Raw genomic sequence first — 14159 nt, forward strand, 5'->3', positions numbered from 1 at the left:
CAGGAAGGAATTGTTGCAGTCTTCCCCCCATAGGAGTGGAATGTTGGGGGGGTGGGAGGGGAGGAAAGTCATTGGGTAGGGGTAGAGGCAGAGCGGGAGTTGTTGGTTTTGCCTCTGCCTTTGTTGTTATTACCCCTATAACCCCCTCTCTGGTAGCCCCTAGTGAATGTGGATTGGCTAGGGGTCTTGTAGGAAGTGGAGGGGCTTTCGGAGGAGTAGCCTCTTGCGTTGCCTCTATATGATAAGCGACGAAAAGAACGTCTGGGAGCTTGCAGCTGCAAGGCTCCCATAGATTTTGCTGTGTCAGTGTCTTTTTTCATTTTCTCTAAAGACACATCGACATTAGGGCCAAATAAATGTGTTTCATCAAATGGCTGATTGAGGATGGAATTTTGTACCTCATTTTTAAAACCTGAAATACGTAGCCATGCATGTCTACGCAAAAGGGTACTGGTATTGATTGCCCTAGAGGCAGTATCTGCAGCATCTAGGGCACAACGAATGGAAGTATTAGTAATATTTTTACCTTTTTGTATGAGTTCATTGGCCCTATTTTTATACTTGTCTGGTAGATGCTGCATTATGGACTCCAGTTCACCATATTGTGCCCTGTCATATCTTGCCAACAATGCTTGAGTATTGGCAATGCGCCATATGTTAGCTGCCTGTGACTCCGTGCGCTTACCAGAGGCATCAAGGAGTTTAGATTCCTTATCTGGTGGGGAGGCCTCACCTGATGTCTGTGAATTAGCACATTTACCTGCATTGGATACAACTAAAGAATCTAATGGTGCTGGACCTCTAATGTAAACTGGGTCTGTAGGGGCAGCTTTGTATTTTTACTCAATGCGAGGGTGAAGGACCCGAGCCCTGACAGGATCTTTAAATACGTCTGTTGCGTGCTTAATGACCCCTTTGAGCATTGGCAAAATGGCAGTGGACCTTTGTGTATTATCAAAAGTGTCCAATAGGAAATCTTCCTCCACAGTATCGGTGTGTAAGTCAACCCCATGGTACTGGGCAACTCTTTGGACTAGTAGATTAAAACCTATACTGTCCTCTGGTGGGGAAGGCCTGGAAGGATGCACATCGTCTTGGGGGACGTAAGGCACATCAGGAGTATTATAATCATCCCATGGGCTGGGTGACTGAGGGGGACTATTGGTCCCTGCTGGGTCATGTGCACCCCCACCTGTGTCATCAGTCTGTATCTACATCATCATCTGGATTAGTGGATGGTGTAGGTGAATGATGTGGTGGAGGAGGTGTAGGAGGAGGAACAGTATGGGGAGGTGGTGGAGAAGGGACCCTTAATGGAGAGGTTGCAATGTCTCTCTTCTTTGGAGGAGGTGGTGCAGGTGCCTCTAGTGGTCTCTTCTTGGAGCTAAGAGCTAGTTGGCCAGTCTTAGGATCCTTTACAAGAGTCTTTTGAGTAGGATCTGGTGTAAAAAGCTCTTCTGTGTCTGGCAGATCCTTCGGCGAAATTTTCGGTTCCAGAGGTTTCTTCGGCACAGACTCGGTAGCTGGTCTAGAGTCTTTTGGCTTAGAAGTATGACCTTTTCAAATGTCTTTTACTGGAACGTGTTTTTTCGGTTCCGGGTGTTTTTTTGGCTCCGAAGCATGTGAGTCGGGACCTTTAGGTGTTTTTTTTTTTACTCCGCTCCGAGTGTGGTTTTGGCATCGATGAGCCGGTGCCAGTCTTTGGCGCCGAGTGCTTAGGTGTCGGAACAGCGGTGGCCGTGGTTGAGGAAGATGGCTTCTTTTTCGGTGTCGGCATGGGATCGGCACCGGGAATAGGCTGACTCGAGTCTGAGCCGCCTGAAGACTTAATAGGCTTCTTTGCCCAGCCCGAAGGCAGGGCGTGGGAAGCAGTCTCTCTGTGTGCACCCGGACCCGAAGGTGAGGGTGTGACCGAAGCCTTTTTTGAGGGTGTCGAGGAAGGGTTGGGGTCGACGGTCTTATTTACGACCCGTTGAGCTGGAGTGATGTCCTCGACGTCAGAGTCTTCAGCATCAGAGAAGCTGGCACTTTCTTCGGCCAGCTGGTGTTCTGGCACGTCGACGCCTTCTTCGAAGATGTCGTCGGGAATCAACGCGGACTAGTGAGCCATTGTTCTTCGAGCTCGTCGGTCCTGAATCGTCTGTTTAGAGCGGAAAGAGGCACAGGCGGAACAGTCTTTAGCCTCGTGCTCCGGTGAGAGGCAAAGGTTGCACACCTCATGTAGATCTGTGTGGGGAAACTTCGACCCACATTGAGGACACTTCTTGAATGGCGTCCTTTCCATGAGCCAAAGAGTAAGGCCTAGGTAGGCCCGAAGGCCTTCGTCGACGACCGGAATCGAAGACATCGAAGTGGTGAAGAATCGCGTCGATGTGGAGCGCGATCGAAACAATACCGTCAAACTGGGTGAGGATTGCGCGCCGAAGGAAATTCGGTTCCAAACCGGAGCGCAGGAAACACATCCGAGCCCGATGGTGGAAAAAAGAATCTGAGGATGGAGCCGATGCCCATGCGCAATGTGGTCCAAAGGAGGAGTCACCTATCTCGTGACTTCCAAAGAACTTTTCAGGACAACAACAAACTGCAAACATCCGGGCCCAACACTTGGTGGTGATCTATGCACAGTGTGTAATCTGCAGCTCATATGCCTCGAACATCTGGTTACTAACCCGGGTGTCAGGGCAAGTTCCTCCTGTATAAAGCCCACCTACTATGCTCTTTTGACATCCCTGTCCAAAATCGTTTTTTGCTCACTAGATTATTTGTCTGCATAGACTGTGTTCCTTACGCGGCTAAGAAAGCCTATGTCGAGGAGGCCAGTAGGGATGAGTTCTTCTTAGGGCCCTGTGTCAGTCTACTCCATGATCTCCCACACCACGAGGGCTAGCCAAATGTAAACTCTACTGATTCTACTGTTTTTGCGACATTACTACCACCGAGAGTCACAGCCAAGTGATTGAGATCCTTTTTTGGAATATTGCCGGTCTGGCAAGCAGGGATTTTTCTACGAAACTTGGTCTATGCACACCATAAGCATGTATGGTTATTGCTCCCACATAGTCCCTGCAGTGACTTCTTCGTCTGCTAGAGCAAAGGCAGGGTTTATGACATGGATCAAAGTCACTTTGGACTGCTAATTCAGCCTGGTTACCTCTAGTTGCACTTTATTTCAACCATTTATACTTATGTGGCCTACTGTATTAAATATTGTTTGTATTAATTTTTCATAATGCCCATTTTGATATAGACCTTACTGCTATTTTAACAGGTTATATGACTTTATTTGTGGTCTGGAAGTTAAATATGCTAATTTGCACAAAGGATATGAAATTATTTTAGGGTGGAATCTTAACGCTAAACTTGGAATCTCTCAGCTGGTTAAAGGGTGCAATTTGTTTGATAACAGTGGTACGGGACTTGATTATTTTACCCCATGGACCAGAGTGGGAAAACTCTCCATCTGATCAAGATTTTCGACCTTACTAATGTGACTGTACTGAGGGAACATAATGATCATTCCAAGGCCACTTTTGAAAGGAGGGAATACTCTTCTACTATTGACTTTATTTTCCTAACACGTGATCTGTTGCTCTTAGTGCCTAGGGCAGCTATTGTTGTTTGTGCATATAGGGATTACAATCCCATAAACCTGGATTTAGGTCTCCCATGGATGGGGAAGGGGGAGCCATATCAGTGTCTATGGACCTTCTAATGGTCAAATCACAAGGGCTGCGCCTAGTGTGGAGAAATGTTTACCTCTTTCCTGTCAAAAGTGAGCTTGAACCATCTTCCCACGATGATAAAATGTTTGACAGCTAATAATAATGACCCCGGGGAGGTGGATAATCTATTTGCCCAGGTGAAGTTTGTTTTATTAGTGGTAGTCTTATGAAAATCCATTAAACCAGGGACCTATAAGGGTAAGTAGTTTGACCAGCACTGTAGGAAGGCCTCGGTGTTACACAAAGCTTTAACGGAGATACCCAGGGATTTAGGAAAATTACAACAGCATATAGAGGAGTACAACGCTGCCTTAAGGCATTGGAAAAAAGAACTACATAATAATTCCTGGGGAAATCTGGTCAGGGCTTGTAGGCTGAAAGAGCCTTGGGCCTTTTGGCTGGAGGCTAATAACTCCAAGCCTCTAAGCATTAAATCTAACACTGTCCTAATTATATTAGCCTGGAAGCTTGGGTTCACTATTCAAAAAAAGTGAATGGACAGTATATCTAATTAATATATTCAGAAGGAGGTGTTGTTCCGCTTAGATCTGAAACTCACCATTGAAGAGGTGACGGAGGCAATTAATAGGAGCCCTTGCCAAAAGGCCCTGGACCTGATGGAAGGCCGATGGATTTGTATAAAGCCTCATGTGAATTTTGGGCCTGTCTCCTATGTAAGTGCTTCAACAAGGTCTGCAAGGTGGGATTCCCACAATCATGCACATTGTTGTTATTGAGCCGATCTTCAAGAAGGGCAACCCTCTATTACGGGAGTGCTACCGCCCATATCCCTGCTGGATTTCGCGGTGAAGTTGGCAGAGATGACTGTCCTGGGGAGTCTCCTAACTTGGATAAGGGGAAGTAGCAGGCTATGGGAGGTGCTGTATGGATTCCGAGAGGGGCTAGGCACACTGGAGCAAAGTTTAAACCTACACTTATAGTCTCAAAGTACACTATTGCTAAGCAGGGTAGTGTTTGCCTGGCCTTCCTGGATCTATCCTGTGCCTTCGATAGCATAGTTAGGCTAAACTTTGGGAGGTCTTTGTTGACTTAGGTGTTGAGAACAATTTGGTTCAGTTTTTGTGAGCCCTTTATTATGATCTGTCAGCTCTGTCAGGTACAGCCCCTCCGGTGAACGGAAAGACTGATTTGAGCTAGGGTGAGGGGTGCACCGGGCTGTGTGCTGGCCCCCCTAGTCTACCTTTTGTATATTAATGGCCTAGCTACGTCTCAGGCGCAAACTCAATCAGTAGGAAAAAGGTAAGCATACTCTTACACGAAGACAATTATGTTTTACTTTTGAGAACGCCTAAAGGCCTAAATGCCCTACTTCAAGACTTTTATGGGGTCATTAGGCCTGGTTACTAACCAAGCAAAAACCTATATAATGGCGTGCAAGTGTAGACAGTATAAGATGCAGGTATATTTTTAAAAGCCCAACCGGTGCAGCAGACCCAGGATTTTTCCTACTTGGGGGTAGTCAGGGACGTTAAGGGCAATTGGGGACCCTGCATTGCTAGTATGAGTTGGAAATTTTTAATCTTGGTGGACATTTTTTTTATTTGGCCAAGCGCAGTGGGAAAGAAAACTGTTGCCCCTCTTTGGGAGATCTACAAGAGAAAGTGCCTCCCAGTTCTTACATATGGCTCAGGTATCTACGCTTACTCTAATATAAGCTCCCTTCAGGGTTAGCAAAAAAGAGTGCTTAGGCAATTTCTGGGTGTTCCCCCCGCTTGCTCTACTTTTATCACACAGCAGGAGCTGGGGATGGAATATGAGAAGGATATTATCAAGTTGGCCGTGCTGCTTCTGTGTTGTTCGATTTGGGCGAATCCGCATGCCTCACTCAAGAGGGAGATTATTGAGGCTCGCCTTTTGTGTGAAAGCATTGCAAATCACTTGGTTCAGCTATCTTAGGGCTAAACTGATGATGCTTGGAAGGCCGACCCTTTTACTAACCCAAGCTCTACAACTAAAAATGACCTGACCTGGGTTAAATCTGCTTTTAAGTCTAGGATTAAAGTCAGTAGGGAGGAATTAGAATTATGAACATCAACTGTGAAGGAGTATTTGGAATTGTATAGCTCATTAACCCTGGAACCATATTTGGTATGGATTGATGGGTTCTGGGATAGACTACTAATAAACAGGTTTAGGCGAGGATTTGTGAGGTGGCACCTTGGGTTTTTACTTGGTCAATTTGATGCATCCTTAAAGTTTTAATTTGTCCCTGTGACGAATCCTCCCCACAAACCTGTTGCATTTTACCTTCTTCTGCCAATTTTATCCAGATGTACCCAAAGGTTTTAAATTCCTAATCATTAAGTCACAGGGTATCAGAATTCCAGACTAGCTTTGGTCTATCTGCAGCAATTAAATTTCCCATCCAACTGCATCAACATTTGTTCCATTCTGACATGTGCCCTCAATAGAAGGAAATCATTACTATTTTAACAGAATGGAACTATACTCGCAGTCGATACTCGCAGTTTGGGAAATAAATGATTTGTGGGTGCTGTTAATTTCTAATAAATTGTGACTGGGTTGAGTATGTGGCTTCACTTATGGGCAACTTATTGTAACTTTTCTGTTTTTTGATTTTAAGAACCTTTCCTGTAACTAGTGCCTAGGCTAGAGGGGCAGGAATTGGTATGTCTGCCTTATTGGTGGTGTTTGATTAATGTGAATTCATCTCGTCAGCTATGACCATTATATACGCGGGTTTGCCCTTTCTTTTTATGACATGGATTCACACCTGTTTTGTCTTTGATTGTATGTGCTTTTATGGCTACATTTTGGATCTGAAATAAAGTGATGTGATGTGATTGATTGGCTGGGCTGTCTTACGTGCTTGTGCTGCACACTCGCCAGATCGTTCCTTTCTCCCGACTGGTTTGCTTGCCTTTGCCTCATGCCACATCCTTGCATTGAATTGCTATACTGATGATCTGTACTCTCTGTGCATCAGGTCTTGCTTATATGTGCTGGATGTCTCTCATAATGACCACTTCTAGAGCCTGTATTGCCCATCTCTGCTCGGTCTTTTTTTGCACGCTATATTTCTCACCTGACTATGCTGTCCACCTCCCTTGCCAGTGGCGATGTGCTTCAGCTGTACAACCTTCTTGCCTGCCAGAGATGTTCTGTTCTTTTGTGTTCCTTCAATGCACTGAATGTTTTCCTTGCGTTTGTTTCCTGTACAACCCATTACCACTTCTTTTACTGCCAATCTACATTGCCTGTGCTGCTCTTCTTCCTGCCTGTGTGATGTCCTTTACTGGTGTTGGATGTCTCAAGGATTTGTGCAACCATCTCGCCTGTACTGGATGCTTACCTTCCCTGTAGGTATTTTCCCCCTCTGCTACATCTGCAGCCTGTATCCTCCAACTGTATTTGATACCTTACGACTGACAATGCAAGTAGTTTTCAAAGTCCTGGTGCTGCCCATTTTCCACCTCCACCGTCAGTCTAGGTTTCCTATGCTACCTATCCACCATAGGAGTGTTGCTTGTTTCACCATCACACACTACGCTGAATACCTATGGGACCTCCTATGCCACTGTGCTTGTGCCCTGGCCTGTCTTTGTTGCCTTTCTCCACTTCCGGTGCTGCTCATCACCTTTATGTGCTACATGCCTTCCCTCCCTATGCGGATGTCCCCCCCTGCCAGCTTTTCTCATCAGTACAGCGATTGCTTCTGCCTCTACTACTGGTCTCATCTGGTAACCTTTGCTGTCTGCCTCCATGGTCTCGTCTTCCCAGCTTCTGCTACCACTCTCCCCAGTTTCTGCTGCCAGTCACCCAAATTTCTGTTGCCACTCTCTTCAGTTTCTGCCACACTCCCCAGTTTCTGCTGCTGCTACTCTCCCCAGTTTCTGCTGCTGCTACTCTCCCCAGTTTCTGCTGCTGCCACTCTCTTCAGTTTCTGCCACTCTCCCCAGTCTCTGCTGCTGCCACTCTCCCCAGTCTCTGCTGCTGCCACTCTCCCCAGTCTCTGCTGCTGCCACTCTCCCCAGTCTCTGCTGCTGCCACTCTCCCCAGTCTCTGCTGCTGCCACTCTCCCCAGTCTCTGCTGCTGCCACTCTCCCCAGTCTCTGCTGCTGCCACTCTCCCCAGTCTCTGCTGCTGCCACTCTCCCCAGTCTCTGCTGCTGCCACTCTCCCCAGTCACTGCTGCTGCCACTCTCCCCAGTCACTGCTGCTGCCACTCTCCCCAGTCACTGCTGCTGCCACTCTCCCCAGTCTCTGCTGCTGCCACTCTCCCCAGTCTCTGCTGCTGCCACTCTCCCCAGTCTCTGCTGCTGCCACTCTCCCCAGTCTCTGCTGCTGCCACTCTCCCCAGTCTCTGCTGCTGCCACTCTCCCCAGCCTCTGATGCTGCCACTCTCCCCAGTCTCTGATGCTGCCACTCTCGCCAGTCTCTGATGCTGCCACTCTCGCCAGTCTCTGCTGCCACTCTCGCCAGTCTCTGCTGCCACTCTCGCCAGTCTCTGCTGCTGCCACTCTCGCCAGTCTCGGCTGCTGCCCTCATCACCAGTCTCTGCTGCTGCCCTCACCACCAGTCTCTGCTGCCCTCACCACCAGTCTCTGCTGCCCCAGCCTCTGCTGCCCATCGCCCCAGCCTCTGTTGCCCGTCGCCCCAGCCTCTGTTGCCCGTCGCCCCAGCCTCTGTTGCCCGTCGCCCCAGCCTCTGTTGCCCGTCGCCCCAGCCTCTGCTGCCCGTCGCCCCAGCCTCTGCTGCCCGTCGCCCCAGCCTCTGCTGCCCGTCGCCCCAGCCTCTGCTGCCCGTCGCCCCAGCCTCTGCTGCCCGTCGCCCCAGTCTGTTCTGCCCGTCGCCCCAGTCTGTTCTGCCCGTCGCCCCAGTCTGTTCTGCCCGTCGCCCCAGTTTCTGCTGCTGCTACTCTCTCCAGTTTCTGCTGCTGCTACTCTCTCCAGTTTCTGCTGCTGCTACTCTTCCCAGTTTCTGCTGCTGCTACTCTTCCCAGTTTCTGCTGCTGCCACTCTCTTCAGTTGCTGCCACTCTCCCCAGTCTCTGCTGCTGCCACTCTCCCCAGTCTCTGCTGCTGACACTCTCCCCAGTCTCTGCTGCTGACACTCTCCCCAGTCTCTGCTGCTGACACTCTCCCCAGTCTCTGCTGCTGACACTCTCCCCAGTCTCTGCTGCTGACACTCTCCCCAGTCTCTGCTGCTGACACTCTCCCCAGTCTCTGCTGCTGACACTCTCCCCAGTCTCTGCTGCTGACACTCTCCCCAGTCTCTGCTGCTGACACTCTCCCCAGTCTCTGCTGCTGACACTCTCCCCAGTCTCTGCTGCTGACACTCTCCCCAGTCTCTGCTGCTGACACTCTCCCCAGTCTCTGCTGCTGACACTCTCCCCAGTCTCTGCTGCTGACACTCTCCCCAGTCTCTGCTGCTGCAACTCTCCCCAGTCTCTGCTGCTGCAACTCTCCCCAGTCTCTGCTGCTGCCACTCTCCCCAGTCTCTGCTGCTGCCACTCTCCCCAGTCTCTGCTGCTGCCACTCTCCCCAGTCTCTGCTGCTGCCACTCTCCCCAGTCTCTGCTGCTGCCACTCTCCCCAGCCTCTGATGCTGCCACTCTTGCCAGTCTCTGATGCTGCCACTCTCGCCAGTCTCTGCTGCCACTCTCGCCAGTCTCTGCTGCCACTCTCGCCAGTCTCTGCTGCCACTCTCGCCAGTCTCTGCTGCCACTCTTGCCAGTCTCTGCTGCTGCCATTCTCGCCAGTCTCAGCTGCTGCCATTCTCGCCAGTCTCAGCTGCTGCCACTCTCGCCAGTCTCAGCTGCTGCCACTCTCGCCAGTCTCAGCTGCTGCCACTCTCGCCAGTCTCGGCTGCTGCCCTCACCACCAGTCTCTGCTGCCCTCACCACCAGCCTCTGCTGCCCGTCGCCCCAGCCTCTGTTGCCCGTCGCCCCAACCTCTGTTGCCCGTCGCCCCAGCCTCTGCTGCCCGTCGCCCCAGCCTCTGCTGCCCGTCGCCCCAGCCTCTGCTGCCCATCGCCCCAGCCTCTGCTGCCCGTCGCCCCAGCCTCTGCTGCCCGTCGCCCCAGCCTCTGCTGCCCGTCGCCCCAGCCTCTGCTGCCCGTCGCCCCAGCCTCTACTGCCCGTCGCCCCAGCCTCTACTGCCCGTCGCCCCAGCCTCTACTGCCCGTCGCCCCAGCCTCTACTGCCCGTCGCCCCAGCCTCTGCTGCCCGTCGCCCCAGCCTCTGCTGCCTGTCGCCCCAGTCTGTTCTGCCCGTCGCCCCAGTCTCGTCTGCCCGTCGCCCCAGTCTCGTCTGCCCGTCGCCCCAGTCTCGTCTGCCCGTCGCCCCAGTCTCGTCTGCCCGTCGCCCCAGTCTCGTCTGCCCGTCGCCCCAGTCTCGTCTGCCCGTCGCCCCAGTCTCGTCTGCCCGTCGCCCCAGTCTCGTTTGCCCGTCGCCCCAGTTTCGTCTGCCCGTCGCCACAGTCTCTGCTGCCAGTCTCCCCAGTCTCTGCTGCCAATCTCCCCAGTCTCTGCCACCCCTATTACTAGTCTCTGCTGCCCATCTCACATGTATCAATTACCCATCTCACATGTCTCAATTACCCAGCTCACCTGTCTCTGGCGCCAGTCTCTCCTCCCCAACTATTCTTCCGCTCCTAACATTACTTGCACTATTCAGTTCCCCTGCTTAAGATGAAGACTTACCCAGCCTCCTTGCTGCTGCAACCATGGTACGAACATATCCATGTACTGCATGCTGTATCCCATTAGAGTCTGCACGGGGTAGCTGTTGATTCCAGCAACCTTCCTGGTCAGCTCCATGGTCAGGGCAATCTTGGTGAGCTCGGGGCTAATGTTAGGCTCTTGCTGCACGGGTACCTCAGCCTGGCTGGTGAAGACCTCAGCCAGCCGCGAGAAGCTGCGGTAGGACATGCGACTCAGGGCACCTCGAAGCATTGGGTCCTCTTCAATCTGAGGAGCAACAAAAAGGAGTTCGTGTGCAGCACAAAGCAGGACCAACAGCAACGATGAAGGGACTTTACAAACAGTAGTAGTAGAGCCATGCATGTGCCAGGGCTTGGAAGAACCTGTGTAAGGTGGCACCACTGTGAGGACTGAAAGGACGTGGAACAGACTAGCCCTATCTATTCCCAGTGACTCAGAAAAGAGGGGCAGATGATCGCACCAACGCCATTCCATGGACTGAAAACCCAAGAGACTTAAAACCAACACAGGACAGCACTATTCCAGAGACTGAGGTGCGGCAACACCAGTCCATAGCCTGAGAAAACAGGTAGAGCAGTGCCATCCGAAAGACAAGTGAGCCAGGGGCAGACCATCACTCTCCAAGCGACTTCAAGAACCAGGGCAGTGGGAAGCACCACCCCAGGGACTGAAAGAAACGAAGAAAACAACATTATTCCATAGATCGAGCAGTACCAGCCCAGGAAGTAGCATGAGATCACAGACTGGGAAAATCAGGGCAGAGAAGCACTATTCTAGAGACCGAGGGGACTGGGAGCAAAGTCTTGCCACATCCGGGACTGAGAAAACCAAGGGTAGAGTGACGCCGTTCAAGATTTCGGAGATGACCAGAAGTAGAGCAACACTGTCCTAGACACAGGGATAAATAGGAACACAGAGACACGTGAACTGTTTTACTCAGATGGGGCGAGAACAAGCACAGGCCTTACCTGTTTGTTAATAACCTCTGCTTGCTCTTGTAGAAGGGCCACCAGCTGCTGCACCACTTTCTCTTTGTCACATTCTGGGACGGTTTGCTGGTTGTTGTTGTTGTTTTCTATTAAGTGAGTGTGGAAATGGAAAGCACTTCATTAATCAACACAAAGTCCAAGACGAATTTGACATACTACAATGAGGAACCCCATAATAAGGAAAGTAACATCCTTCCCCAACATCACATCCTTTACTGATGAGCATGTTATTAACTTAAATAGCAGTGAATACGTTTACAGGTAAGGAAGTAGGCCACACACTGTCCACTTGGGCGGGTGTGAGGGAGAGTAAGGATCAGATGAAAAAAATAAAGAAAAAAGAAAAAGAGGGGCCAAGCAATCATGCTCAAAAGGATAACTATCCACATCTTTCTTTGGTTGCCAGACACACCCACCTGTTGGCTCTCAAAACTCCTGGTAGGCGAGGTGAATATGTTGGAACTGCCAAGCGACAATATTTTCCGGAGGACAGGATTTCAGCACGATTGAGTTAGGCATCGAAAAACTATCTTTAAAAGTCCAACTTTGTACATTTCAAGGAAACTCAGAACTATTCTGTTCTAGACACACATATACTTTAGCACCTTGGTCCCAAAAGCATTATCTGTTGAGTCACCCTGAATCCTCTGGTAAAATCTTTTGGCTTTAAGTTCATATTGTATGTAGAGGATGCACAAATCATTTTTCAATTTTCAAAAACTTAAAACCACTAAGACTAGCTTCCAAAACTACATTTCAGCAGTAGCACAGTGGACAAGTCTTAACTGGTTAAAATTGAATGGAGACAAAACCGACGTGTTGATCTTCGGCAAACATTCTTAGACTTTGACCCCTCATTGGTGGCAGAAGAGCTTGGCTCCCTCCTTCCATCGACAAAATCAGCCCCAAATTTAAGTGTGATTTTTTTTTAAAACACTCTGTACCTCTCCACTAAGATAAATAGTGCTGCTGCTTTGCGTTTCGACATCCGCACAACGTGCTATAAAATAAGTTCCTCTACTGCTGCCCACCCTGATCCCCAGGAGGATGGATTTTTGGGAATTCCCTGTAAATGGGAGCCCGGTAACACATTATGAAGCAACTGAAGATAGTTCAGAATGGAGCAGCTGGACTCATTCTTTATATCCCTAAGCCGTGTTCTGTTACACAACATCTTTGTTTCTGTACCGATTACCGGTCCGCAAACGTGCACGCTCAATTCGTGTATGTGGTGCACCCAAAGCACTTCATAACATGGGACCAGTACACTTTGGGCATAAATTGCCATTCTACTCACGTGCCCGCTAGTTAAGTTCAGCTTCACGTTACCTGCTGGTTATCCCTCAAATCAGACACTGCAGATTAGGAGGCAGATCCGTCTCCTGTCTCTCTGCAAAACTATGGAACTCTTCCCTGACATATACAGCTCTTCCCAACCATGATCTTTTCAGGAAAAACATCAAAACCTAGTTGTGCCTGCTAGCTTTATGAGCCTTCACCTTCCTCCGAGGTGGTGATTCTCCAACGCCTGAATGCACATGAGGTCGTTGTGCGCTTTACAAAACTTTTTCCTTCACTCATTAGTTCACTCAGTCATTCATTTGTTCTTTCATGTAGTGGCATATGCAAACTTTCCAAAAAGTTTTTTTAAAAGAGCATTAATACTGTTTTTTACGCTGGAGCGGCAATAATGATTTTTAGACTGGACCAATAAAACATTTGCATGAACCCTTACATGAATATTAGAAGCAGAGTAGACAAAGATCCTGCGCACGAAGTGCTGCGGGCGCCTGTCCAAGAAATCTGCACATAAGATGCCCTAGATACACATCATCCAAAATACTACGAATCAATACCCTAGAAACGATAGAAAGCCCCTCATATTACAATAACCTTGAAAATGCTCCTGTTTACAATGAAGGAACCGTCAGTTCCATAACCTGCCCTATTATACCGCAAACCCACTGTTCGGGGTCCCCGCCCTTCCCACCTCTCCAACGGGGGTTACAGGCTGAGGCCAGCTGCAAGAAGGGTGTGCCTCTACCTACCTGCATTTAGCCAGGACTTTTCAGCTGCACCCCTCTTAAGAGTGCACCAGGTTGACCAGCGTGTTCTTTCCCATCCTGGGGACACGCCTGGACCTTAGTGCTAGGGTACCAGGCTGGCTTTCCCACTTCCTTACTCTTAATCCTTCAGCACCATGGTACATAGGAGAAGGCCTCATCCTGTAATGACTACTGAATGCAGGAGTTCAAGAAATAAAGGCTACCCTAACTAATAGAAAAGCTTACACAAAATTTAAAAATCAGATAGATGGAAATTGTTTACGAACAGGAATTCTGGCCAGAATTACATTGTCAATGGTAAGGAAAAACATATTTTAATTTTGGAGAGAGCACATGGCCCATTAAACAGACGTTAGTTCCGATGCTCTGAATGAAGGGCTTGTTTGAGATAAAACCACTCAGGGCTCTGAGATCATGGGCACCATCAACAAAAAAAAACACTGATCTCAGTGTGATGCAGGATCAATTACTTTTGATGGTGGCTTTGGAGATTTATATAGAATCAAAATGAATGCCAGAGGCTGCCAAACTCAAAATTGCCAGCAAAGTACTCACACAGGCTTGGTTGCATGGAAAAGCCCATGTACACAATTGCTGCCCCATTGGCATAGTGGAGCACAAGTAAGGACAGAGATAAGGTTGTAAAAACTGGGCAAAGAGCAACATCTTCAACCTTTTGC

General features: G+C 49.4%; 1 protein-coding gene across 2 annotated transcripts in view; it reads right to left on the reverse strand.

Moving 5' to 3' along the window:
• BCL2L12 (BCL2 like 12) overlaps window positions 1–14159 on the reverse strand; it is a 136867-nt gene that overhangs the window by 13334 nt on the left and 109374 nt on the right. For both annotated transcript variants that reach the window (XM_078655260.1, XM_078655259.1), the window contains exons 7-8: window positions 11393–11499; window positions 10404–10670 (exon numbers count right to left, since the gene is read on the reverse strand). In XM_078655260.1, coding sequence (XP_078511386.1) covers window positions 10404–10670; window positions 11393–11499 — 374 coding nt within the window. The remainder of the gene's footprint in view (window positions 1–10403; window positions 10671–11392; window positions 11500–14159) is intronic.

This window comes from Lissotriton helveticus, chromosome 7 (genome assembly GCF_964261635.1).
Source record: "Lissotriton helveticus chromosome 7, aLisHel1.1, whole genome shotgun sequence".
Lineage (NCBI taxonomy): Eukaryota > Metazoa > Chordata > Amphibia > Caudata > Salamandridae > Lissotriton > Lissotriton helveticus.